Source organism: Diceros bicornis, chromosome 17 (genome assembly GCF_020826845.1).
Source record: "Diceros bicornis minor isolate mBicDic1 chromosome 17, mDicBic1.mat.cur, whole genome shotgun sequence".
Taxonomy (NCBI): domain Eukaryota; kingdom Metazoa; phylum Chordata; class Mammalia; order Perissodactyla; family Rhinocerotidae; genus Diceros; species Diceros bicornis.
Window position 1 is genome coordinate 48,762,594 of NC_080756.1, and position 27,330 is coordinate 48,789,923.

Consider the following 27,330-nt stretch of genomic DNA (forward strand, 5'->3'; position numbering starts at 1 on the left):
TCTGTAGAGTATTCTACCTATTGCCATGCAAATTTTGAGATTTTTCCATTCTGACTAGTGGAAATAGGCACTACTGTCAGCCCTGTGTGAACTTTGGAGAGTGTTTCCCTTAATACTTTCAGGTTGTTCTTTCCCAATCTTTGGGTAGTGTCTTCACATGCATGTGTTGATCAGTATTCATCTGAAAACTTGAGGGGGCCTGTCTTCTGAGCTTTGAGTGCCATTCTGTTCTCTCCATTATTTTCTTGCAAACTTTAGCTGCCTTGGCCTTCCTGGACTCCTGGGCTCTATCTCCTCTCTTCAAGGAGACTGCTGAGACCTGTGTGGGTTTTCATCCTTCCTACATGGCCTGGAAACTCTACCTGCACTACTCTAGGGCAGTCATAGGGCTCACTTGGTTTCTCATCTCTCAGAGACCAGTCTTTCGTTACCTGATGCACAATGGCTTGAAAACTGTTCTTTGCATATTTTGTCTATTTTTTTCAGTTATTTTAAGCAGGAGATTAAATTTAGTTACTATTACTTCATCTTGGCTGGAAGCTGCAGATGATATTGGAACACCTGGAGAGCTTGTTAAAACTACACATACCTTGAGCCATACTCCAATCTTACTGATTTACAGGTTGTAGCAGTGAGGCTAGGGTATGATTCTGCAACTGTGCACTAAAAATATGCCAGGCAGTAGGTATACAAGTTAAATTAGACATAATACTTGTTTACAAAAGAGTTTACAGTCCAGTGGGAAACACTGGTTCTTACGGTATTCTTACGTATTAAGCATAATATCTATTACAGGGTGTTATGGAGCATCCCTATGAGGAAAGGCATCCAAATGTAGCCCCATGGTGGCCAAGGGAGGGTTAGCAAATGCTTCCTGGAGAAAATGAAGGAGTAAACTTGTAAAGATGGGTTGGAGTTAGTTGCATTAGTGGAAATAGGGGGAAAGAAGACCAGCAAGAGCACTCCAAGGGGAGAAAATATTGTTACAAAGGCTCAGAGGTACAAGGTTGCATAATACATTCGGGGGATGCAAATAGTTTGGAATGGTTGGGTGAAAGTGGGAGAAGAGGTGGTCACTAGTGTCTCCACCTGTAAAAGGAGACTCCTTTATCCCCAACATTTATGACTTTCAGTGTGGGGGAAGAAAGTAAAAGAGAAAAACTCATTTTAATTAAGATGGGTGGGGTAGTAAAGCATGTGATAATAGATGGGTCCAATTTCCCCTTGAAGCTGAAAGTATGTCTGATTAACTCATTCATTTATTCATTTATCAAAGGTTTATTAAACTTCTGTTTTACATCAGGCTACATGCTGGGTGCTAGGGATCCAGAAATTTGTAAGACGCTATAATTTGATAGTATTTTAAAAAATTGTTGTGTGTCTTAAACGCTTACTATGGAACATATTTCACTTACTAGAAAACCTCATTCTGAACAGTATCAATTTCAGAAAAAAAACAATCAATGACTGCTTTGAGAGGAGAGGAAATTTTCAGCTGAGCTGAGGGCAGCACATAATAATAAACATAAGTGAACACTTAGCGCTAAACACCAAGAGCTGTTCTAAGCACTTTCTATAAATTAACTTATTTGATTCTCATAAGAATCTTAATATTATTACTTATTTTAACAATACTCTTTTGACTAGTCTTTCCACATCATAAGTGGTCTTTCCACATATTTATTTTTCCAGCTAGTAATTATTACACTACCACGAGATATAACAAAGAAAGTCCCAGAGACCTTGAGAAATAGAGGTGGGGTCACTGAGAGAGTTGTGGGTGGTAGGAGTAATTGTTTTTTGCCAAATGGAAGTTTTTCAAACTGCCAAAGAATTTTTCCAGAGAAGTGAGTCAAAAAGGCAAATATGTAGTATCCCCCCAAACTAGCAGATATAGCAGTAAACTCAAGAGTCTCTTCAGCTATGTCTACCAACATGAACAGCAACATCTTTATGAGGTAAGCTTGAAACAATGTCATTATTAGGCCATCCCAAGTGTAGTTTAAAAAATAAACAGTCCCGGAAACCAAAGAGTCAGCACATGCACAATTTATCATTTCGCCCTCATGAGCTCAGCTTATATCTGTAACACACTTTCCCTAAAGTGGCCAACAGAGGCAGGATGATGGTTTCTGTTCTGAACATCTGAAAGGAGAATTGCCACTTGTTTTCTAGACCTCCTCATACACTCAATGGAGGGCCTGAAAAATGCAGATGTCAAGGACCATGCTACTACACTCTATGAGCTGGAGACGAACAAGGCCTCTCCTGATGCCTCTTGATTCACAGGAATAATAGGTTTGAACACTTCAATGCTCCATCTGCCTTGTACATTTTTATTTTCTCCTGTAATCTATGCTGAGACCGATGTACACAGGACCACAGTTGGACAGTGAGTATTCCAGATTCCAAATCTTCTGATGTTTCAGTCTACCTCTTCATGTGATATCCCAAGCACTTTTGCCTAGAGGGGAAAAAGAGAAATAGATTCTTAAAATTCCAAGTTTGATTCACTGTTGAATCACATGAAAACATATGCCTGTTAACTCTGCTCTCTTATCCCAGGCATGGCCTGAGGCTCTGAGACTGTGTTGGGGTTGGGGGAGGGTTTGGAAAGGTGACTGGCATCCTTGGTATGCCTGAAAGGAAAACATCAGCTAAGGACTTAGGTTGTACATCCAGGGTTAACAGCCTAGATGGAAAAAGGCTTTAATGCTGTATTTAAAATTCAAAAAAGTAGATACTGAAAGGTTAATGACTATGGAGGTTGCAAATCTCTCCTTTCAAAGTGCTGTAGAATGGGTGAGGTTGCAAGATCAGAGGGTAACTATGTGAATGGTGCTCCACAGTGAGGAAAAAGGGCCAAGGAGTCAATTAAAAATCTCATAGTAGCTTGTTCAGCATGCTTGGTAGATAAAGTTGCTATTCATTCATTTGACTGATTCATTCACTATTCTACAAGTTTTGGCTGAACATCTGTGATGTATATAAAAGTAATGGCAGCTATGAGAGATACAAAGAGGCATAAAATAAATGCATAATCCTGCCCTCACAGATTTGCAGTTTAGTTGGGAAGATTAGATGCACTCATATGAAACGTGGAATACTGAGATAGTTAGGAACCCTAGCTCCTGGAAAGCTTGTGCCAAAGGAATAGTTTTCTTCCTTCCATACTGCTGCAAGGACACCCCAGAGAACCACCAAAATACCTGGGGCCAATGGAAGTTCCTGGAGGTTTGTCTTTCAGTGTCATCTTTCCTGTTCAGGGAGACTGAGCACAGGTCTCAAATCACATCTCCTTCACACTTTCCTAGTCATATCAACTCATAAATATTCTTTTATGAACATCCTCCTTTATTTTTTGCAACTCTTTCTCTGTCACTTTGGAAAAATTAGTCCTTTCTCTCTCATTCTTTTTCCTCCCTCTCCTAATTTTCAGCTACATACTCCAAATTAAACCTAACTACGGCCAAGACTTAAGATTAGGATTTATGATAACCTGGAAAAGTAAACTAATAAATTTTGAATTGAAACTACAAATGATAGGGGCCGGCCCGGTGGCGCAGTGGTTAAGTGCGTGCGCTCCGCTGCTGGTGGCCCGGGTTCGGAACCCCAGGCACGCTCCGACACACCGCTTGTCAAGCCATGCTGTGGCGGTGTCCCATATAAAGTGGAGGAAGATGGGCACGGATGTTAGCTCAGGGCCAATCTTCCTCAGCAAAAATCAGGAAGATCGGCAACAGATGTTAGCTCAGGGCTGATCTTCCTCACCAAAAAAAAAAAAAGAAACTACAAATGATAAAGAACTGGTGCCAACAACTTCTAAAGCCTTTGAAAATTCCCTTTCTTATTTCTACCAAACAATTCATCTATTTTCTCTCATTGGAACTCTTTTTCTGTCTAGCACCAGCAGCCAAATTAAAAAATAAGGAGATAAAAACATTTGTATTCTTTTTTCTTTCCTCTTTTTATTTGCTTACTAGAATTAGAACCACTATTTTTCATAACAGATTTATTGAAATATACCATAAAATTTATCCTTTTAAATCATATAATTCAGTGGCTTTTAGTATATTCACAGAATTGTGCAACCATCACCTTTATCTGATTTTAGAACATTTTCATCACCACAAAAGGAAACTCCTTATCCATTGGCTGTCATTCCTCATTCCCTCTCCCCAAAGACCAGGAAACCACTAATCTAACTATGAATTTGCCTATTCTGGACATTTCCTGTAAATGGAATCATACAATATATGGTCCTTTTGTCTGACTTCTTTTGCTTGGCCTAATGTTTTCAAGGTTCATCCTTCTGTCAGTACTTCATTCCCTTTTATGACTGAATAATATTCCATTGTATGGATATACCACATTTGGTTTTTCCATTTATCATTCATCATTGATGAACATTTGGGTTGTTTCTACTCTTTGGATATTATGAATAATGAATGTTGCTGTCAACATCATATACAAGTTTTTATGTGAACATTTGTTTTCAGTTTTCTTGGGTATATATCTAAGAGTGGAATTGGTAACTCTATGTTTGACATTTTGGGGAACTGCCAAGTTGTTTTCCAAAGGGGCTGGACCATTTTAGAATCCAACCAGCAATGTGTGATGGTTCAAATTTCTCCACATCCTCACCAACACTTGTCTTTTTTATTTTAGTCATGCTAGTAGATGTGAAATTATATCTCATTGTGAACCCAATTGATACTTATAATCTCTCTGGAAAAATATATTAACAAGCCCAACAATGATGGTGTTTTCCTGTATATAATTATAGTGCAAACGTGAAGTTTTGTAAGAAGTCAGAGGCTGGTGAGGACCTTGAGCTGGAGTGGTCAGGAAAGGCTCTGGGGTAGAGGAGGGACTTGAGGGGGTCCTGGAAGGAAGAACAATTAAAGCTGAAATAATGTCGAGGAATCTATCCTCAGCATGAGGTATGGCCACTTGAACTTAGAATACTTAAGAGCCTTAGTTGTTCAGATCAGCCAGTTATGGGCCATCATATCTGGTGCAAAAGTGGAAAATAGGAAAGAACAGAAGACTGGGTAAGCTCAATGGGCACCACTAAAGACCACGGTGGGCACTTCACCACTTTGGCAAGATCAGCTGTACTTTCCTTCTGGGAGCCAAGAAACTAAGCCTGTTTGGAGGCCCCAGGGTCATGCTGGCCGTGCCTAGAGCAGACTCAAACCTGCTGCTGGCCCCTGGACCATTCTAGTGGAAAGAGAACCAAGGATAATGAGGGGCAAAGGCCTGTCCTCTGAGGAAGGGCTTGAACAGACAAAAATGCCCCATGCCTATTGAGATTAAAGCTCTGGAGTAAAGCATTTTGACAAGGTTGACGCCATGAAGTCATTTGAACACAACAATTTTAAGGAAATCTCAAAGAATGAGGAAAAAGGATGGGGGAGGGGTTGAGGCTGAGGCACAGGGGTGAAGATGTCTGTTTTGCCTGATATCAGGTGATTGAAAACAGATGAAAATTTAGCTGTTGGCTTTTTAGTTTGTATCAAAATGTCCCTGTCAAAATGGCTGGGTTCATGCAGCAATGACAAAACGTCATGAACCCTGAATCTCTGCATGAGCATTAGCCCCACACCCTGTCAGCATCTGAGAGTACGAGGAACTGCCTCTTCTTGTCTCACTGCCAGACTTCCAGTGCCTGAAAATTTGTGAAAACAGAAATTATATCTATCTAAACATTTTATATCTCAACATCTCTCATTTCCTGTTACATCTGACCAATCTCTCTCTCCCCACACACATACCCTACATACCCTTTGGGAGTTCAGTAAATATTTATTGATGATGAAGATAATCACTAAAAATATGTTCCCATCAATGGGATATATCTCTTGCCACTCAAGTGTCCTAAACCCATGAGAACTGCTTCACAGATGTGTTCCCTTCACTTAAAAAAAACAACCCCCCTGCCCCCCTCAAAAAAACTTTCCATCTCATCTCATCTGAGTTCTGGGAAGATTCATTTTTTTTTTTTTTTTGTGAGATCAGCCCTGTGCTAACATCCGCCAATCCTCCTCTTTTTGCTGAGGAAGACTGGCCCTGGGCTAACATCTGTGCCCATCTTCCTCCACTTTATATGGGACGCCGCCACAGCATGGCCTGACAAGCAGTGCGTCGGTGCTGCAGCGGAGCGTGCGCACTTAACCGCTTGCACCACCGCGCCGGCCCCAAGGGAAGATTCATTTTTAAATAGGATGCACTTACCCATCCACCGTGCTGCTGGACCCAGGGCGAGAAGCGCTCTTTCAGGTACCTGGTTCCGAAGCCCAGCATCCTGTTCATGGGGTGGTTGTAGACGGCAGTGAGCTTGGCCATGACGTCTATTGCAAGAGCAGCCTTAAAGCCCTGAGCTTTGACCTCTGATTCTCCCCTCGTGTCCACACCCATTAGGAACTGGTCTGTGATGGTCTCGATAACAGAGTAGGACAGCCTGTTCTGGAAGCTCTTCAAAGCCTTGTCCTTCTTCAGCTGTGTACAAGAGAATAAGCATTCAGTAGAGCAGGTTGGCCCAGTGAGCAGACTCCCTAGCTCAACAGTGGGCCACTAAAACACCCAATGGAGAAACCCTGGACTCTAGTCTCACTATGCCACAGGGTCCTGCAGAACCCTGGATCGAGCGTGTACCTGCTCTGTGAATTCATTTCATCGGGACAAACAAGTGATAAAACTGAACAGCCCATTCATTCGACATTCAGTGAATGTTTCCTGAGCACTTAACAGTGGGCACGTACTGTGGGTGATTAAGACCCAGGCCTCACTCAAAGGGTTCATAGTCTAGTGACAATTGCAAGATGCTGCCAAGGGCTTTGCTAGAGGTCTCGTCATGGACAGAATCCGAAGTCTGGAAATCACTGTCTTGGCTCAAACCTCTGCTCCACCTCTTACTAGCTGTGAAATCTCAGGGAGATCACTTAACCTCTCAGCCTCAGTTCTGTCTTCTCTAAACTGGGATGATGACAGTACTTGTACCAGAAGGTAATTGAGGAAAACACCTGGCACAGTGCCCGACACAGAGAAGTGCTCTTGAAATGTTAGTAATTTTTCAGGATGCTACGAGAGCAAAGGAAGACTCCTGAGGTGCATATATCCACTTAAAAAACAAACAAACAAATCCACTGATTTCTTTCCATTGTTCTATCTATTTTACCTCACACCCCTCTCTTGAACCTTGCTTCTCTCTGCTTTACCTCCTTTGGACTACCATACCATTAAAAAAAATCAATACTGCTTCTACTTCTTTTGAAAAATCAGACCTTCTGTCATAAATCCTCTTCATTTAAAACCATCCTCCCCATGTCCGTTAATATGATGGTTGTCATGCAAAAAAAGAAATTTTTTCGTGAGCGGGGACTAAATGTTTATTTGAAAATCCTCTAGTTCTGTCCTTCAGGAATGATAAGCTCAGCAGGTTTTCCACAAATATTGTTTCTAAAAGGGATGCTCTGGAGATGAGTTAGATGCTATGTAACGATTTCGGTGGAGCGGTGTTCTTTATCTGAGCCCAGCCCACCCCTCAACTTCCGGGAGACACAGGGGCCTTTGGGAATTATAAATCTGAAGCAGGAACGACCAGCGGCCTCCACACCAAGAATGGACTCCTCTTAATCAGTGACCACTTGAAGAAGCTGGACTCGAAACTTCAGTGGTGGCTGGAAGCCTGCACTCTGCCAGAACAGTACAAGAATCAAATGCCAGGACCTCCCACAGAGTAGCCCCGCCTCTTTCGGTTGCACCTGCTCTTTGACCTCTCAGGGAGGTGTAGGACGAGCCTGCATGTGTTCTGGTGGATGGGCGGCTTTGCAGACACTGCAGCCGTGGCGGGGCCTCTCCTCATGTCGCTGTCCCATTCTGGTGGGAACGCACACCACACAGCACAAGTCAGACCTTCCGTGTTGCTACCACACTCCTTTACTGGGGAACCACATAAAGGGAACAAAAACCACGCTTCCTACATAAATAATGTAAAGTATCGCCCCAAATCATCAAGAGAGTGCCTCAGGCAAAGTGAGGGTTTTTAAAGTGGTAATTTGTGGGGTGAAAAGGAAAGCATCTCTCTTCATAACCAGAGGGGTCGCCTTCATGCCACCTCCTGTCCCCGGTCTCCCTGACCTGCTGCAAGTCACTGCTTAGGGAGGCCGGGGAGGAGGTTGTCCCAAGAGCCACAGAACTTTGAAGCTGTAAAAACTCCTCGAGGACATCTAATGGATCCTTCCCAGTGCACGTACTGAACTGCTGGCTGGTTATTGGCCTCTACTCGAAATTCTTCTGGTGACAGGAAGATCATTCTTTCACGAGGCAGCCCTTGGCTTTGATAGGCAGCCCCCAGTGCTAGAAAGTTCATTCTTAAAATGGGGAGAAAGTAATTGCCCCATAACTCCTATCCATTGATGTTAGTTCTGGAGAAACACAGGGGTGTCCTTAAGTCATGCATCGTGTTCTATTTTCTGCTTCCTCTGCACGCCTATCCATCCTTTACTTATGGCCCCAAAGCTCACACACTCCCTTCTTTTGTCTTTAGTCTGATATCCCCAGTTTTCTCATTGTTTCTCATTCTGCACCATCTCCCATGACCTTCACCCTCCTGGTCACCGTCCTCTGGGCACACCTCTGACAAAGGCATTGGCAGCGGAGCCGCTGAGCGTGCTGTGACTAGGGGATGGTGGCTGGCCAGTTAGTGCTGTTTCCCCTTCCTGCTGAAGCCCCACAGGGCCTGACTTCTTCCCCACGGATCCTGGCAAAACAAGGAAATAGGTCCATAGGCCAGCCCCTGATTGACAGGCCCTAGAAACTACTCAGCAGTCAGTAGGTGATGGACACAGAAGAGATTGCTCTTCTGACTCCAGTGGGAGCCTGCTCACCAACTCTTTATCTGAAGGCAGCTCGCACAAGTTCCTTAGTGGAATGGTGGGTCTCAACTTCTAAATGGCAGGGAATCCAGAGCTCTCCAAGTAACGCTAACCCGCCTCCCTGGCTGAATTGCTAAGACAGACCTTGAGCAGAGAACAGTCCAACCACTCTAGGGGGGAGATTCAGAAAGGCCTCGAGCCTTAGAGCAGCTGTGGGACACAGATATCCAGGCTGCAGGGCAAATGCAAGAGTCTAAACTTCCCTAGGATCAGTTACATGGGGAACTAGATTAATAATTCCATTCAGCTAATTTTAATTTATATTGGTGTCTTTTTTTGCAATAACAAAGTTACTTTTTTCGTTTCCAAAAATTCCAAGGAGGCTCCAGAAGGTTTACTTATGTTTTCCAAAGTGATTCATTTTTGAGATGCTGCCAGCATGAAGAATTTTGACTCCAAGGGAAATAAAATTTAGGACTAAGTGGAAACCAGAACTTTGAAAAGAAATACAACCTGGAGTACAATTCTGTTCTCGTGTACCAGTGCGTGGGCACAGAAAGAAATCACATTAGTTCAAGAAGCTCCATACCTCTCTTTCCATCTGATCCCCTGAATATTTCAGCAGCTCAACGATTTTGGCTATTATTTGGTCTTCTTCATCTGTCAGGGGAAAATTCCAGTTATTCCATTTAAGTAAAAAAATCTTAAATTTTTCCAGTGACAATGCTGGTGGCCTGGTTAGGGATTAATGAAGAAGTGTCCTTGCTTTGCAATTCTTAGCAAATTAAATTTTACCTCACCTCTTTGATCAGGCACAAACCCTTCCAGACGCCCTCTCCTCAGTCCCCTCCTTCCTTTTTTTCTTCTTTTTTTCCCTCAGCCCCTCAATTCTCACCATGAAATTCATCATTATATTTACTGTAAGAATGTTGTTGAAGATGGTTCCACTATACATGATCCCATCTCTAAAGATATTTGGGAGAAATTTCCCTCGGGTCTTTAGGCTTCTCCTGAGCAGACGGTGCTGCTTCCATATGGACACCATAAATCTCCTGTTTGATCATTTTTCCCTTGTGTTAGCGGCTAGAAAGTGTAGAGACAAATTTGTAGTCCCATCTAAGAGGCGGCATAGTCTTCCTGGCCTGTAGTTTGGGAATTCACCTCATTCCATTTTCCTGCTCTTTTCTTTTTACATTATCTTTCCAACTTATTTTATCTTAACTTCATCTTAAAATTTATACATTGTATGCCATGTCTTTACAACAAGGTGGGGTAAAAGTAAACAAAATTAATAAGTTCTCGCGCTTCAAAGGCGAAACTGGCAGACAGAAAGTTGGTGTGTGGTGTGTGTGGTGGAACAGGGGAGGTGGCGTATGATTGTCCTTATCTCAAGATATGCTAACAACTAAATGTGATGAAAATGGTCATTGCTATGGAACAGAATCCAAACAGAAAATCCAGTTACTGAGAGAACAGCATATTTTGCTTATGGCACAATCTCTGAAGTCACAGAGTCCTCATGTTTGTCCCAGATAAGAGGAAAGAGGTGCCAGAAAATTAATCCAGCATGTCACGTCCCAAGAAGGTCTGGTGAAGGGCAAGGTAAGAGGTAAGTGGGAAGTCTGAGACTCAAGTCACCTGGGGGAAGAAAGAAAGCGGGCCTCCATCGCCCACGTGTAGTTTTTATCTGGTGCTGCCTCTCTCAGGGAACGTTGCTGTAAGAGTGGCCCGAATTTCTCACGTGCACAGAGGACAAGAGCCTTAGCTTTAGCTTGGTTTGGGGTATTGCTTTACATCGCCCAGACACACATGAGACAGTAATAAAGTGGAGACACTTTGTTTTTCACAGACTCAGAGGGCCCCTCCTCTCCTCCAGCTCCTCACTCTAAGCCCCTGTGATAGTTTGTGGTCCCAGCAGCACAGCACTGGGTGGACAAACGCACCACTCTGCTTCCGGGGTTGGGAGACACCAATACCTTTGGAGGGAGAACTTTTGCCTTGTGCTTGGGTGTGCCGCAAACCCAGAGCCACCACAGCTCCTCATCCTCCACTGGAGTTTGGGGAAAGAGCCCCGAGCGAGGACCATCGTTAGTGAGAGATGCAGGCCTGAACTTCTCTTCCTGTGGTACTTGGTCCTGCTCCCCTCGACTCCAGAATTCCTGCAACTCTGATGGGATCTACAGTCCTAGCTATTGCTACAGTTTTGGTGACAACCGACCCAGTCTGGTCACTCCTTCTCAGTTCTGCTTCATGTTCTGCACCAGAAGGTCTGACAACCCTCTGCTTTTTCATGGGAGCCCAAGGCAATATTATAAATCCCCGGGTGGATGCTCCATCCACACCCTATGCACTCCCATGAGCAAACTGGTCCTTGGCCGTTGCTACCATGGTTAAATCCAACACTGCATTTCCCCCTGTGGACAAGGTTGAGTGCACGCTCTGTACTTCCTCCTCTCCCTCAGTAGGAGACTTTTCTTTGGACTTAGCAGGGACCCTGGCATGTTGCTTCAATCTGCTGGCGCACTCCCCTGGGCTTGGGCTGGTCTCTCAAGCTAGAGGCCACTGCCTCCAGCATGTTGCTGTCACACCCTTGGTCCAGGTCAGCAGAGATTCCCAAGATGCAGAGCCCCGAGCTGCATAAATACATAAATGCTCATATACCTCTGCCTGGAAAACATCCAACCCAACGCAGACGCTCGGAAGGGAAGTTTACCTTTCTTGGCACTTGCAGGTCTAGACTGGGAGCTCTGGGGCTGGGGGTGGAGAACCCGTTGTTCAACAAGCCCCTCAAACCTGTAGCGCCCTGCCAGGTTCTGGGGCTCTTCTGGCGGCGGCCAGGAATAGACGATTTCAGCAACTCGGTTGGCAATGGAAACAACTTTGGGGTCCACAGCTGAAAACAAGACAAAATGGTGCTGAGAGGCCCTTTCCAGAAGAACTTTGTCTAGCTCATTGGTATGCACAGTTGCCCGAAATGAAAAGACCAGCCCAGAGTGAGAGGAAGCGGCCTGGGAGCGTGTGCGCGGGCGAGGCCCATTCTTCAGAAGGCACTGGCAGTTGCCTGGCAGAGGCTGGGATGGCGGGCGGAGTACACAGAATAATGATTGCCACCTTGAAACAATTGCCCTTCTGCACCCTCTTTTTGAAGTCTTGCAAAATTAGGGTCCCCTTTCCCCTTTGCAAGGGAGGAAACACAAAAGGGAGTGCTTAATTCTTTGCTTGAGGGAATGCTCATTATGCTTTTATTTTTATTCTTTTTTATCCTTGGACATCCTTTATATCTTGGAGAGCTGGCGCCTGTGTGCATAGGAGGACATTCAGTCGTTTGACAAGCCTTTGGGGGTTGGTCACCGAGGAGAGAGAAATATCCCTGCTCTCAGGCCATGTTCATTACTCACTCTCATTGTCAAGTAAACTCGGAACTTCCCCCGGCTTGTATAGTCACGTGTCTTTTCTCTCCTCCATGTCTACTGGGAAACACTCAATTAATGCTGATAGGTCAACAAGGATGCACAAAGTGCAACCCATGGCCTTCAAGAATTCATAATTCAGGAAGAGTTACATCATGTATTTGCTCACATAACTATAGAATAAAGCATTTTGGGACATGAAGGTTTAAATGGATTGACCCAAGGATTGTCATAGCCTGTGAAAGATGTCAGCTTTGCCCCTCGTCAGGGATGAGCAGGGAGGGCAGCCAGTGTTGCTGAGTTGTTTGGGAGTAAAATTTTCATTGTCGTTTTGTCATTAAGCGCTTAAATTTTAGAAGCTTACACAAACTCTATCTTTGATGCCATACAGAGCAGTTCTGTAATGTAATGTTTGAAAAACAACACTATTTAATTCACAAGACTTGAAGAAAGTTAACAAAGTGGGGTTTTGGCTGGAAGGTGGGTGTGCCGGGGGAAGTCCTGGGCTTAGTAAATTAGGATCGATGAGAGGCAAGGCCTGGGTCCCAGGAGGGATTGCGTCACTTGACAAGCAGGTTTTGACATCCTACTGAGCTGCCAAGGTGGTTTCTGGTCCTCTTTCCCGGATTCCTCCATAGCGTGAAAGCTTTGGTGCTCGCCCTTTGTCCCTCTGGGCATTCACTGAAAGGCCACGGGAACTACTGCTCTGTCCGTATCCCTTCCTTTAACAAAAGGCACTATGGCTTCCTTAAGAAGCTGTATTTTTTATGCTCCATCCATAGGGTTCAAAAACACATGAGTGAATTACAGAGAGAAGAATTGGAGAGGTCAAGGAGAGAGAGATCAATGCTTTTTCTTCCCATTTTAACAACCAAACCAAATATACTTTCCACTCTTAAATCACCTTATTGCAGCCCAACCAGCTTCCTCTCAAACGCTGGCTGTCCATGGCCCCTGGCAAAGAAACGGCAAGAGACTGGATCCCGGAGCCAGAGGAAGCCGTCCCTTGTGTCAGCAGGAGATGGGAAAGAAACGCTTACATTTTCTCCCTCTATAACCTTGTGCAGCCTGTCTAGGGTGATCAGCGCATGGTTCTTCCACCAGAAGTCACACTGTGCCCATCTTGCGCTCAAAGGAGGCAGATGACGGCCCCAAAGGCTCCCTCCTCAGCCCCCAGGCCCCGCCACGTGGCAGGGCCATCACGAGACCACCAGCGGGCGCAAAAGTACCCAATCTGACGAAACTGTGTACACTGTGTCAATTTCCATGAATTGGTACGCATGGAGGGAGGGATGCAGATGAAATATGTGCAGGAAAAGCTATAAGCAAACACATTTTGACTCAGATGAGCTAGCTTCTTAGTTAAGATTTCCATCTTGAATACCTGAATTTTAAAAACTGAAAAAAGAAAAGATTCCCCTCTTGTCACAGTTGGTCCCATCTGATAGGCAAGGGAAGATTGGATGGGGGTAGGGAGAGAACAGAAAGGCTGCCCATTCTTTGGGGTCTATTTTGGGGGGTCACTGTGGGGCCAAGAAGAGCCAGAGAGCAGGGTTGGGAAGGTGCCAGTCAGCCTTTGGCCTGAGGCATTCGTTTTAAAGAGAAGGGGCAGGGAGTTGGGGAGAGATTTCTATATGGTTGAGACTGCTATTTCCCACCCAGTTTCCATTTTCTTCTTTCTTAGTAAAAGACCACTGAAATGTAAGAGGTAGCAATGGACCCAGCTGAAAAAACTACATTTCCCAGCCTCCCTTGCAGTAGGGCATGACCAATGAGATGTAAAAAGTTGGGTGCAGTTTTAAGAATGCTCTCTGAAAGAGAGCTGAATTATCTAGAAAGAAGCCACCCTTTTGTCCTTCCCTTGTTTCCTGTTTCTTCCTGCTTGAAATGTAGACAAGATGGCTGGTGTCCCAGCAGCCACTTTGGAACATAAGGAATATAAGGTTGGAAGCCACTAGCTGAGGGATGGCAGAATAAAAATCTCTAACGACTGTGAAGCTGCCATATCAGGCCTGGGCTGCCAAACTTTGTCTTCTTTTATGGGAGAGAAAAATAACCTCTATATTATTTAAGCCACAGTTATTTGAGTTTTCTGCTATATGTTGCTGAACCTAATCTTAACTGTAACATTCCACTTGTAGCGAATCATAGCTGTGGAGAAGGAAAAATTCACAAGTAAAAGAACCTGGGTTGGTCGTTTCTAAAATTGGTGTTGACGTTCATTTTTCTACTTCACATGGCCTCTCGCTACTAAACTTTGGTCTTGGCACATAACCTCATAGTTCTCACTTAGCCTGGTGTCTGAGTCCTGGAAATGGCAGCTCAGGCTAAATTGTGACCTTTAGTTAAAAGAACCCAGGTGAAGCCAACTGCTGAGCTCTGATTTGTATGCGGCAAAACAGAAATAGAATGCGAGGCTCTCTTGGGTCACATCCAACATAAAACCTACTAACCATCCAGACAATTAGCTAAACAAGAAAGCAAGGAAAGAGAAAGGTGAGAAGAGAGGATACTCTGTACATAAATGTTTAAAGCTAAGCCTCCTTAGGACGTAATCGTTTCTACTTTTTTAGAGATCTCTGTATACCTATATAGAGCTCTTGAAGTTTTGGAAAATAAAAAAGGTCAAATGACACTTCAGTAATATTGAAATGTAGAATGCCATTTATCTCACGAAAGCCAGAAGATGAAAGTTTGTAAAATCTTCCTCTGTCTCCTGGCAAAGTCCAGAGACCAGGCCAAGCAGAAAAGCCTATTTCGGTGCCTCTAAACTGTTCTGTTTGCTCTAGAGCTCAGCTACCAGCCCCAGCAGAAGGGGATTGCTATACCACTGGGGGGAGGCGGAGTGCCCCAGATAATCTGACCATAACTTCTCCTGTCTCCAATTCTGTGTCCAATGGGAAATGGAAGTTTCCTTGATCATAGTGAATGATCTAAAGCTGTCCACGTCAGTCACAACATTTTAAAACTGAGACATTACTGCCACCTGTTGACTAATTATTGACAAACTACCCAGTCCAATCAGCTCAGCAGGAGGGGGGTTTTCTGTTAAAATCTGGGCATTGGGCACTGGGCAATGGGCACTAGGCATTGCTGAAGGGGAAGAAGATGCTTATGCCCAGGTTTGTGGATGAAGGGCAACTCTCTATGATAAGGCCTTTTGTGAAAATGTCTCACTGAGGGAAGGTTTTGTCAAAATGCTTCTTAGTTCTTTTTTAAGAATGGTTTATACTTTGAAAAGTATATTTATATATAGCTACCTGATCTTTCCATCCACCCTGAGCAGTAGAGAGGGTGGGATGTACAGACAGAAACAGAGGCCCAGAGAGGTGGGTTGACTTACCTCGGTAAGAGTGGCAGCCTGAGCCCCTGTTTAGAGGATTAGGAATTTGGACAGCAAGCTTATTTATAGACAGTGGACCCAGAAACGCAGTCCCGTCACCCTTCACTGCCATCCTCTTCCTTTCTGCTCAGGCTTGAGAAAAGTAGGGCAATTATTACTGCATATTAATAAGTTGGGAGACTGAGGCATATGAGGCCACGTTGTTAGCTGGGAGGAGATGAACATGCACACAAAGAAGAGAAAGATTTGGTTCCAGGAGAGAAGAATTTCCAAAAGCCTACCTTCATCCTCTGAGTGCTGTTCCACGTTAGAAAGGTCCCTAGATGACTGGTGACTGCGACAACCCTGAGGTTTCAGTAGTCTAAGATCCTGAGCATGGTACACTGTAGGCGAACTCTGTGCATCTTCCTCCTTCTCTACTACTCCAAAGAGCGTTCTCCAAGAAGACTTCTTCTTGGCAAGGTTTATGGTCTTCTCACTGGATTGGGAATTTCTGCAAGGCCACGACACCTGTGTCCATGACTCGTTTGCTGAACAAGCCACCACCCCTTTCTGGGACAAACTTCTTGTCCTCAGCAGCTTTGGTGAGAAGACAGCAGAAGTGTTCTTGAAGACGTGGTGTTTGACGTAGAATTCCAGGATTTTGAATTCTAAGCTGTTTGGGTCATCATCATCCAGAGGGACCTCCTCCAGGTCACACGCACTGGTGGTGCACATAGTGGGCCTGCAACGACAAAGTCCACATGCCATCCTTCCACCTGTGGGCAGTCTACTCTTTGCAGGTCAGGAGAGACGGAGGTGAAATTCAATAAGCATTTACTGAACACCTATTTTCATTTGTGCTGAGAGGCACGGGGTAATCAGAAATGGAAAGCCAGGGTTCTTTCTGAAAGTTCGATCTTAAAGGGATGAGGAAGAGAGGCATGTACATAGAAAACTCCAAACAGAGAGTGAGCTAGGTGCTGGAACAGAGTTGCAGACAGCCAGTGTGGGAGATGGGGGAGGAATAGACAGCTGCCATAGAGGGCAAAGGAAGAGTCCTTGAAAGATAGGAAGGGTTTAGATGGGTGGATGGATATTGGGGCTAAGAACAGGATTGGCAGCGGGTAGACTATGGGTGAATTTAGGATGTGTTTGAAGAGGGGTGAGAGAACTATATAGAATAAGCATGTGCTTTGTGGGGAGCTGGGGCTCAGGGATGTGGAGGGACAATGAGTGAAATGGCAGTTGGGGCCATGTTAGGGGGGCCTTTGAATGTCGGGCTGAAAGTTTTGCATTTTCTCATGTCAGATCCATCAGTACATTTCAAAAGGCACCCTAGACTGTGGAGGGCAGTTAAAAGCCTTCTTGGGAGAGGGTAAGTGGGCAAAAGGGGAGGCTACATCGGGGCGTCTGAGGTCCCTGGTTCTTCCCATACTCTCTCCCTTCTTTACCCTCTGCTTTAGCTTGTCCAGGTTCGCATCTATTTCTTGCCATATTTGGCATTCCATGTAAGATTTCATCTGAAAAAAATCCTGCTATTTTTTACAAATTTGAAGAGCACTGATGGAGGCGATGGAGAGCTTTTCAAAGTTTTGAGCAGGAGCGTGATGTGATGACAGGCATGTTTTAGAAAGATAGATACAGGCACTAAAATGACAAGGATGGAGGGGTTTTATCTTTATTTCCCAATGAATAACCGGATAGATATAATAAACTGATTTTGTTCAATTTGAGTTTTCATGATATAACTCCTTTTCTGGTTTCCTGCTAGGAAATCACTTCTTTTTATTAATAATCTACTTTGCTTTCTTCTGTTGTATGGTAAGGACTACATTTTCCTTTTTGTCCCAGATGCCAGAAAGCCCGGATTACCAACTCTGAATGGATTAAAATTTCACAGGCAGTGGGTGTACTGGAAAACAGCTTGGGCTTCTCAGTCTGACAGTCCTGAGTCCAAATTCTGGCCATATCACTGACTAGAGTGTGTGACCTGGGGCAGGTTACTTCACCTCTCTGAATTTAAGCTTCCTAGAGGAAAATTGAAAATAATAATAGTCGTCTTGCGTGGATATTTGAAGGCACCAGATCATGCATGAGAAGTCCCAACCCAGAACCTAGCTCAAAAAATGGTAGCTATTATTTTTTTTTCTAGTACTACTGTCATCCCAGGCCCTCTGAGTCTCTCCTTCACGTGGCTCTTAATCATGTTCCCTTCCCTTAAGGGTCCTACTTTAAGACCGTCTCCTGGCACGTGAGCTGGTGTGGTAATAAATAAGCTACAGTGATATTAATGGGACCGACTGGCATATTCCTCCTTTTCTTTCCACTGTATCCTCTCATGCCAAAAATGAGACAGTGACTGCAGATAGGGTTTGAGGCAGTGTGACAGGGTACAGATAAATTGGACGGGGTGTCTGGAGGCCAAAGGTCAGGGCTGGCTCAGCTTCTACCTTGCAATGTCCTTGGGCAGTCACTCAATCTCCTTGGTCCTCAGCTTTCACAATGGATATTCTCTAACTTTTCCCTCTGATTCTACTATTTGCAAGAGGTGTAGGGGCTGAAATAGCTCTCCTGCTGACCTGCCAGGCGCTTCCCGTTTCCATCCTTGTTTCCGCTCCTTTATTCGAAAGAGACTCACACTGGCTGAAACAGAAGCTGTTCCTCAGAGGACCAACTCCTCCGCCAGGGCCCGAGAAAGCAACGGCCCCTGGCTGGGTGAGTTCTGATGGAAGCCAGGCCAGGAGGTGGCTGCAGGGGGCTATGCCATGACATCAGGTGCAGAGGGAGGGGACAGAAATGGATTTCCCAGTGTGGCCAAGGGCAGAGCTGCAAAACCTGAGATGCTGACTACACACACAGACACATTCACACGATGCCTAAGCCCCAACACCTGGCTCAGGTAACCGAACACAAGCAAATGCTCAAGGGGTGTGGCGTGAGGCGGGGCATGGCCACTAGGCTGCCTCCTCCATTCTGACTCTCCACATTCCTGTCCTATTCCAGGGCTTTGGCTTTGACAGTCTTTCTTCCCTCAGCTTCTCCCAGTTTCACACTCACTATGCACCACAGAGAGCCTTTTGCTGTCAGGACTCACAACATCTGCACAGAGCACGCGCTCCTCCCAGATTTCTGCCCTCGCCCCTCCCCCTCCCCACCCCGCCCCTCCCTTCCCCCCTCCCCTCCCCCCGCCCCCCACAGCATTCTCTCGTCAACAATTCTCCCCTCTCTTGGTGCCGGGTTAAGTCACACCCATCAGGATCCTTTCCCAGGTCTTCCAGTTTATCTAGATATAAGGACCACGAGGACAGGCATGTTGGTGTGCTGTGATATCTGTGCCGCGTGCCCAATGCCTACAACAATGCCCGACACAAAAAGGCACTGGACGACGACTTGTGGAACTTTTTCTTGTTCTGAGATTGTCTGGGTTCAAATCCTGGCTCTGCCACTAGCGGTTATGTGACTTACTCTCTATGGTTCACTTTCCTCATGTTTAAAATGGGGATGAGGGGCCGGCTCTGTGGCTTAGCCACAGAGTTAAGTGCGCACTTAGTTAAGTGTGCGTGCTCCGCTACTGGCGGCCCGGGTTCGGATCAGGGGCGTGCACTGACGGACCGCTTGTCCAGCCATGCTGAGGCTACGTCCCACACACAGCAACTAGAAGGATGTGCAACTATGACGTATAAGTGTCTACTGGGGCTTTGGGGCAAAAAAGGGGGAAAAAAAAAAGGAGGAGGATTGGCAATAGATGTTAGCTCAGAGCTGGTCTTCCTCAGCAAAGAGGAGGATTAGCATGGATGTTAGCTCAGGGCTGATCTTCCTCACACACAAAAAAAAAATGGGGATGAAGACGGTACCTGTTTCATACCGTTATGAAGAAGAAATGAGTTAATATTTGTAAAGCATTTAGAATAGAGCTTGATTTAGGTGTTGGAACAAGTATTTGATTTAAAAAAATATTTATGAAACCCACTGAGGGCAATACTGTTCTAGAAGAGCTCCAAGGGGTTTTCGGATGGTCTAGCAGGGAGAGTGCAGCATTTGGAATGAAAAGACAGGTTGAAGAGTTGCTTTTCATACTTTCTGGCAAAGGGACTCAGGCAAATCACTTAACCTCTCTGAGGTGTAGTTTTTCCATTTACAAAATGCGATTCATATTATCTAACTCGCTGACCATATAGGAGGATTAAGTTATAAACTGTGAAAATCCTTTATAAACTATAAAGCAATAATACCAGAGTTGGTCTGTACAGAGTAATGGTTAAAATGCTGGTCTCTTGATTCAGACAACCTAGTTCAAATCCTGGGTCATCCGCTTACTAGCTGTGTGCCTGGGTACATTTCTTAATTTATTTGTGCCTCCACTTTCCTATCTATAAAATGGGGATGAAAACCTCCCCCTGCTTCACCAAGTTGGTATGTGGATAAAAAGAATTAGTACATGTAAAGCACTTAAAATAGTACACGGTAGGTGATAAATGCTCAAGAAATATTGGCGTCATTATTCATTAAAATTATATTATTTTTGTAGGGTGCCTTTTTTGTAAGTAAATTTTAATATGTTTATAAAAGCAAGCTCATCAAATGCAGCAATCAAGAAAACTAACTAGTGACATGCAAATATTAGGTTTAGCACAAAATCCACACTCTTCCTATAGTTTCTTATAGTCCTATATATATATATAGTGTGTGTGTATGTGTGTGCATGAAGTATTTACACTGTAAGATATGAAGACTGGGGCTTGGCTGGCTTTCCCTGCACCTAGCATAATGCCGGATACATGGTAAGTCCTCCATAAATACCTGATGAATGAATGAAAAATGACTATAGAGTTGCCAGATCAAATGCAGCGTGTCCAGTCAAATTTGAATTTCAGATAAACAAGGAATTTTTTAGCATAAGTATGTCCCAAATATTGTATGGGACATGCTTATATCCAAAAAAAAAAGATTCGTTTTTTATCTGAAATTCAAACTTAACTGGGTGTCTTGTGTTTTTATGCAAATCAGGCAACCCTATGAATGAAAGATATTGCTGAGAAATATTGAGACCTGAGGTACGTGTAAGCGAGTCAAGTGGCCCAAGGTCGGGACTGAGCAAGAGACAAGCAAGAGAATGAGCCTGAAAGAGTGAGGAGAGGGCCAGGATATGTGTTCCAAACTCCGGGCAGCGGACTTAGTGTGGAAGGGGCTGAGCCCAGACAGGACACCGGAGCTGGAATGTGTCAGGAGAGGATTTAATTTCGAAGCTTCCATTTGAATTGGGCAGCTCAGGACGCTGTAGGCAGGAAGTGCACCGGGGCCCTACAGGAAGTATGTCCTTGGGTAGGAGAGTGAGCCCTCTCCTCAAGCCATAATACTATGCTTCTGGAGAAACCTCTGTGTAAGTCAAAAAAAACCCACAAAACCTTTCTAATGTAGTGGGAGGACTTGAACATTGTGCATGAGTGTGTGCACGTGTGTTTGTGCATGCCTGCATGTGTGGCATTGCTGGAGAGAGGAAGGGTCTGACTTCTGTAAGAAACAAGTTTGCTAAATGCCGATTCAGGAGCAACATCAGAAAAGGGGGAAAACCACTGAGGTCAAGATGGGGCACACAGGCCTTCCATTTTGTGAAAGAGGAGATTTTTGTCGGGTTACGGGCTAGAAAGGAACTGGGTACTTGGCCCAACCAACAGGCAAGGCCAAGGAGGGGAGAGCAGCAGAAAGCACTGCAGTGCTCAGGCGATAGGCCTGCCTGAGGCCACGCCACTGAGGGGGTGGATGGGGGTGTGACCAGGCCCTGGAAAGCCTTGGCTGAAAGAGAATACATGGAGACACAAAAGTATTAGTTAAGACGCTTAAACGCATTTAACTAGTGTAGCGTTTTTCCCTACTAATCCTCATTGTGAATTGAGGAAGAGCTATTGTTACATTTATAGCTAAGCCTCATTTTAAAGCAGCCGTGAGTTAGTTTATCACACGTTGGATCCCTTCTGCTCTCAGCTATTCCCGTTGAAAGTAAAAGCCCAACTTCTGGGTTTATGGGCACTTACAGGTAAATTTTACGCTTATGTTTACAGAGACGAAGGCCTGGGTGGGGCCCGCTGGTGCCAGTTCAGGGCCTGGATGGGGGGATCTGGCTCCAGAATAGGACCTGTGAGCCTTGTTCTAATTCAGTGACTCAGTGGACACAACCCTACTCTTACTCCCGTGTATTTACATACTCCCTCCTTATCTAGAACAAACGACAGCAAACCTACTCTCAAAAGCAAGATTACAAGGCTTCTTTCATTGGCCTCTTTTCCTTCCCCCAGAGTCCTTTCCCTCCAACCCTCTAAATGGCCAAAGTCCTTCTGGTCTCCCAGGGCTCGTCCTTTAGGAGCACAGGCGGAGAAGGCGCCGCTTGCCAGGGAGCTGCGTGTTGAGCTGGGAAGCACCTAGACTCCTGTTATCGCCAGCCACCCTTTTGGGATTTTTCTAGCTCTGGATTCATTTGTTGAGGTTAGATTTCACTTCCCTTCCTGAGGCAGGTAATGGATAAGCACACGAAGGAAACAACAGTGGTGTGTGCTTCACGGGTCCACGCACAGAGGATGCCACAACGGGTGCCAGAGGTAAGCGGGACAGAGGTCACAGTTGGTTTACCTTGCGTCAGTCTGTCCGGGATGTCGGGGCCTGGAGGACCCCTTGGCAACAGGCTCAGCAAAAGAGCTGACTTCCATTGCCCTGCGCATACAGACGAGACCCAAGTATAACTCATAGGTGTAGACACGCATCCCCAAGTGGGGTCCCCAGACCTCCCCAGACCACATTATGAGCTCAATTTTATCTGGTTGCCTTGAGCCTCTCTCAGCACCCTGTGCCCCCTTATGCCCTTCAGAGGCTGCCTCATCCCTTCCTTTCCCGAACTTCAGAACTTTTACTGTCTTCATTCCTTCTCCCCTCTTTGTCATCTCTGAGTATGACAGATTCTTTAATCCTAAGGGTGAAATGAGGAATGAGGTAAAACGTCTTAACTTCCTACGGTAGAAGCTAAACTGCGAGACAGAGCCTTCGGTCATGTTAAGTAACAAACAAAGGACTAAGGACTAAGAACAGAGGGGCAGGGAACTCAAGAGAGGAGGGATCGTTCTAGAAAGGAGGGAGAGGGTTTTCCCATTTTACCTGGGCCTTGTACTCAAGGACCTTGACTTTGTGCCTGAGTTCCCACAAGGTGCTTAAGACTCTGGGCTCAAACCCAGGGATTCCCGTCCTCAGGCCCATACTGCTCTAGGGGAGGGAGCCAGCATCTCCGTGAACTCCTGCCACTGACTGGCTATCATGTCATCACAGGTCTTGTCAGATACTCACTGAAGAGGACTACATAATGTTAAAAATGATTCATCCACTTATATATTCTTAACTGAACTATCCCAAACCTTCTGTAGCAAAAGAGAAACCTAAATAGCTTTCTTTCCCTTTCCTTGAAACCCAATAAACTAGCTTCTCAGCTGTCGCTTTACTTCCTGAGACTTAGACAATAAGAACTTTTTAATAAACTCAGGAAACGTCTCCCCCAGTTAGATTTCCTCATTAGCAAAACCAGGACTAAAGACCCACTCTGTCCTCCTGGGCAGGCTGAGAATGAAGACTGGTGCCTCCTGGTGTTACCTGGTCTCAAAGCTGTCAGTGGTTTCTCCTGCTGCAGCTCAGGTGAGGATCAGGTCAGTAAGGATATTTCTATACCTGGGTCTCTCCACGAAAACTGAAGAGGAAACTTTCACCAAGTCTTCTTGGCTTCTCATTTAGGAAGGCTCCTGTGATCTAAGACTCCATCCAGATGTAGCCTTGTCAGATTCAGGACTAAGGTTTAGGGAAGGATTGCCACTTCCTTGTTAAGCCCTGCCCCCCGGCTTTTTAACTGAAGGAGGGGCTGACCTTTGCCCAAGTAATTTAACTCTAAAAGGAGTTCTGTGTCATTTATCTCATGGCCTTGGGGACATGAGAGTCTCACTGCTCTTGGGGACAATTATGTGTGTGTTTTCCTGATAGTTCTTTACTTTCTCTCCATTTCATCAGTTTATCAAATGTTTACTGACCACCTAATATGTGACAGGTATTGTACACATATTTAATCTTAACAACATGGAGAGGCAGGTGTTAGGATTCCCATTTTACAGGTGAGAAAACTGAGGCTCAGAGAGGTAAAGTATCTTGCTAGTGGTCCCTATCAATTGACCCGAGATCCAAACCCTGGTCTTTCTTCCTTTACACTGTACCATGTTACCTCTCCTGTGAGATTCAAAGACTGTATTCAAATAGAATCACTAGAAAAGCTTTAAAAAGAGAATCTGACCCTAGCCATAGAAGAAGCCACAAAAACTCATTTAAAGACCATATGTCACAATTTTAGGGATAGACTTGCCGATGTATCTGAAAGAAGAAACAGTGAAATATGATTTTCCACTCTAGCCAGATTCTTAACTGAAATAGACATTAATGGCCGTATTTGTGATATTGAAACCATGAGCGCTGGCTGGTCGAAATGTGAAGATGAAGGAAGTGTGAATGGTGAAAGAGGAATTGAGGCTAATTTCACAAAAGTGAGGGAAGAACTGGGCATTTAAATACTAGGCAAACAGATCCGTGGGAGACAAACAGAGAGTGGTTACAGGAAAATAATTCCTTGGTGACTCAAAGTGAGTTTTAACCAGCAAACTAATATTTATTGCACATAACGTGCACCAGTCTAGTCAACTGAAGGAGTATTAAGGAAACACTGAGAATGGTTTTTCTTTTTGAAAAAACTTACAGTCTTTTTTTGGAAGGCGAGATATATTCATTTGAAACAATTCAAGAATCAACAAATACGTATAATCAATAACTGAATCACGTAGTATGGACTACAGTTGTTATTGGAGTTCAAGGTTACATAATGACACTGGTTGTGGAAACCATTCAGAATCCCACAAGGTCTTGGCAAGATAAGTAGGAACACAAGGAAGGGACAGTTGACACAAGGACGCAGGCTCATTGAGGACAGAGAATGTCCATTAATCATTCAACTTGGCACCTCCCCCAGCCAACAAGCTGATACATAATAGGGACAGGACCCAATACATGTCATATATTTAAAAACAAAACTAAACCTACTTTTCTCCTGATTCTAAAAATACAGTGTTGTAGAAAATCTGTAAAACATAAAATAGCATACGTAAAATAAAGACCACCACGATCCAGTCATTCAGGGATAAACATTGTTAAAAATGTGGTGTATTTCCTTCCTTCTATGATAATAACAGCTGGCTACCTTTCAGGTGTCTGCCTGGTCCACTGCCCTTTCCCTTCACACTGCCCCCAATAATGTACCTACCGAGATGTGCCCCTGTAGCCAGCGGGACGAAACGTGCCCTGCCCCTTTATAACTGTATCCAACTGGATGAGAAGTGGTCTTGCCCACCCAAGCTGGGCCAATTCAGTTCTATGTGCCAGAAATTTGGAATTGTGTTACAGAGATTCTAGCCAGCCTCTGCTGTCTCAATTGGGAGGACCTGTTTGGGTCTCATGCAGCAGAAGACAAAAAGCTAGGGGGCAGAGAAAGTGATGAAGGAACTAATCAAGAGAGAATTGGAGAGCTTGGGGTCCCAGGGAGCGGGCTAGATACAGCCCTGGTTCCTAAGAGCTCTGCACTTGCCACCGGGGGTCCAGAGACTCCTTGTGCCTCTGCATTTTTGCTTAGGCTGATTTGAGTGTTTCTGTCAACCAGACGGATCCCTCAAAAAACATAACGTACATGGTTTTACACAGTTAAGATGTTATTTTAGTTTTGTGACTTGTTTTTCCATTTAACATCTATCATAAATATATCTTCATACCAACAAACATATTTTGTAAATAGAAGTTTTAGTGGCTGCATAAGTCCAATGAATGAAAGCACTAAAGTTATTCGACCAGGCAACTATTTTTAAATGTTTTGTTTGTTTTCAAGTTCTCACTATTATGAGTAATGTTGCAGAGTATAGTTTTGTCATCTTTGCCCATATTTCGTATTGTTTCCTGAGGAATGATTCCCAGGAGTCGAATTATTGGGTTTGGATATATATATATTTTTTGAGATTCCTCAAAAAGATTGGCCCTGCTCTAACATCTGTTGCCAATCTTCCTCTTTTTCTTTTTTTCTCCCCAAAGCCCCAGTACATAGTTGTGTATCATAGTTGTAGAGTTGTAGCTTTTCTATGTGGGACGCTGCCTCAGCATGGCTTGATGAGTGGTGAGTAGGTCTGCACCCAGGATCTGAACCGGTGAACCCCAGGCCTCTGAAGTGGAATGCACGATCTTAACTGCTACGCCACTGGGCCAGCCCTGGGTATGGCCATTTTTGAAGTTGTTATGTTTATTTTCCATTTGCCTTAATCTTGGATTCTGGAATTTATTTAAATTATTACTGGGAATACGTCTCAGGGGAAAATCCCTAAGTGTTTGAATATATGGGTAAAAAGCTCATCTTCAGGAAAATTTGGGGGTTTTTACCCATATTTATGAATGAGTAACCAAATAAGACCTGAAAGGCCAGATGAGCAGATTTTAGAACGGATTCCACATTACTTTGGGGTTGTGACTCACCCTTATTTTAATCTCAATGACAAAACTTGAAATGGGATCATAGAGGAAGTGAAGCAACAAAAGAATCTGACTGGTTCAAATGGAACATTTGAAAAAAGGAGCAGAGGAGAAGCACCATTTGTTAAGAAGTGTACTTGTGAAGGGGTTTGGAGTGTGCTACCCCAAACATGCCACTTTGGCATAGGAATATTTTGAGCTGAAGGCGATTAAGAGGAAGCATACACAAGAAAAACTCTCTGTATTCTGCCTCTCTGCCAGGAAGTGACGGAGGATTCTTAATCACCAGAGACAACCCTAGACTTTCATTAGCTAGAGCTAGCACCAGAGGAATCTATACAACAAACCTCACTAAAACAACTCCCATATTCCATTACTTTCCCCCCATATATTTACCTTTCCACAGTCTGCCACCCCGAAAGCCTAAAGTCCTTTTCCTTTGTCTCGTCACTTCTCAAAATTTATTTTTCTTCCCCCCAGCTTTATTGAGGTGTAATTGACAAATAGAATTGTAATATATTTAAAGCGTACAACATGCTGATTTGATATACATATATACTATGACAGGATTTCCACCATTGAGTTCCACCATCACCTCACATATTCTGCTCTCGAACCTTTTTTTTTTTTTTTTGGTGAGAACACTTAGGTTCTACTCTCTTTGCAAATTTTGATTATACAATTCAGTATTATGAACTATAGTCGCCATGTTATACGTTACATCCTCAGACCTTATTCATCTTATAACTGAAAGTTTGTACCCTTTTACCAGCCTCTTCTTGCTTCCGCCACCCTCTAGCCCTTGGCAACCACCATTATAATTTCTGTTTCTATGAGTTTGACTTTTTAAATTTTTTTTTTATTTTTTAGATTCCACATAAAAGTGATACCATGCATTATTTATCTTTCTCTACCTGGCTTATTTTAGTTAGCATAATGCCCTCCAAGTTCATCCATGTCGTCACAAATGGCAAGATTTCCTTTTTTTTAAGGCTGAAAATATTCTATTTGATATATATACATATGATCAAGCCTTTCTTATTTGGATGCCTTTTATTTCTTTTTCTTGCCTAATTGCTCTGGCTAGGACTTCCAGTATTATGTTGGGTAAAAGTGGTAAGAGTGGGCATTCTTGTCT

General features: G+C 44.2%; 1 protein-coding gene across 2 annotated transcripts; it reads right to left on the reverse strand.

The window, feature by feature from the left end:
- Positions 1 to 1,264: 1,264 nt before the first annotated feature.
- On the reverse strand, positions 1,265 to 23,430 carry BCL2L14 (BCL2 like 14). Of its 2 annotated transcripts, none has more exons than XM_058558745.1 (6): positions 23,319 to 23,430; positions 15,914 to 16,356; positions 11,593 to 11,772; positions 9,469 to 9,539; positions 6,238 to 6,501; positions 1,265 to 2,464 (listed from the first exon to the last, which is right to left on the reverse strand). In XM_058558745.1, the coding sequence occupies exons 1-6, from the start codon at positions 23,375 to 23,377 to the stop codon at positions 2,426 to 2,428; spliced, it is 1,056 nt and encodes a 351-aa protein (XP_058414728.1). In that variant the 5' UTR covers positions 23,378 to 23,430; the 3' UTR covers positions 1,265 to 2,425. The 2 variants fall into 2 exon arrangements, with proteins under 2 accessions (XP_058414728.1, XP_058414729.1); XM_058558746.1 differs by having other exon boundaries at positions 23,244 to 23,411.
- Positions 23,431 to 27,330: the final 3,900 nt, after the last annotated feature.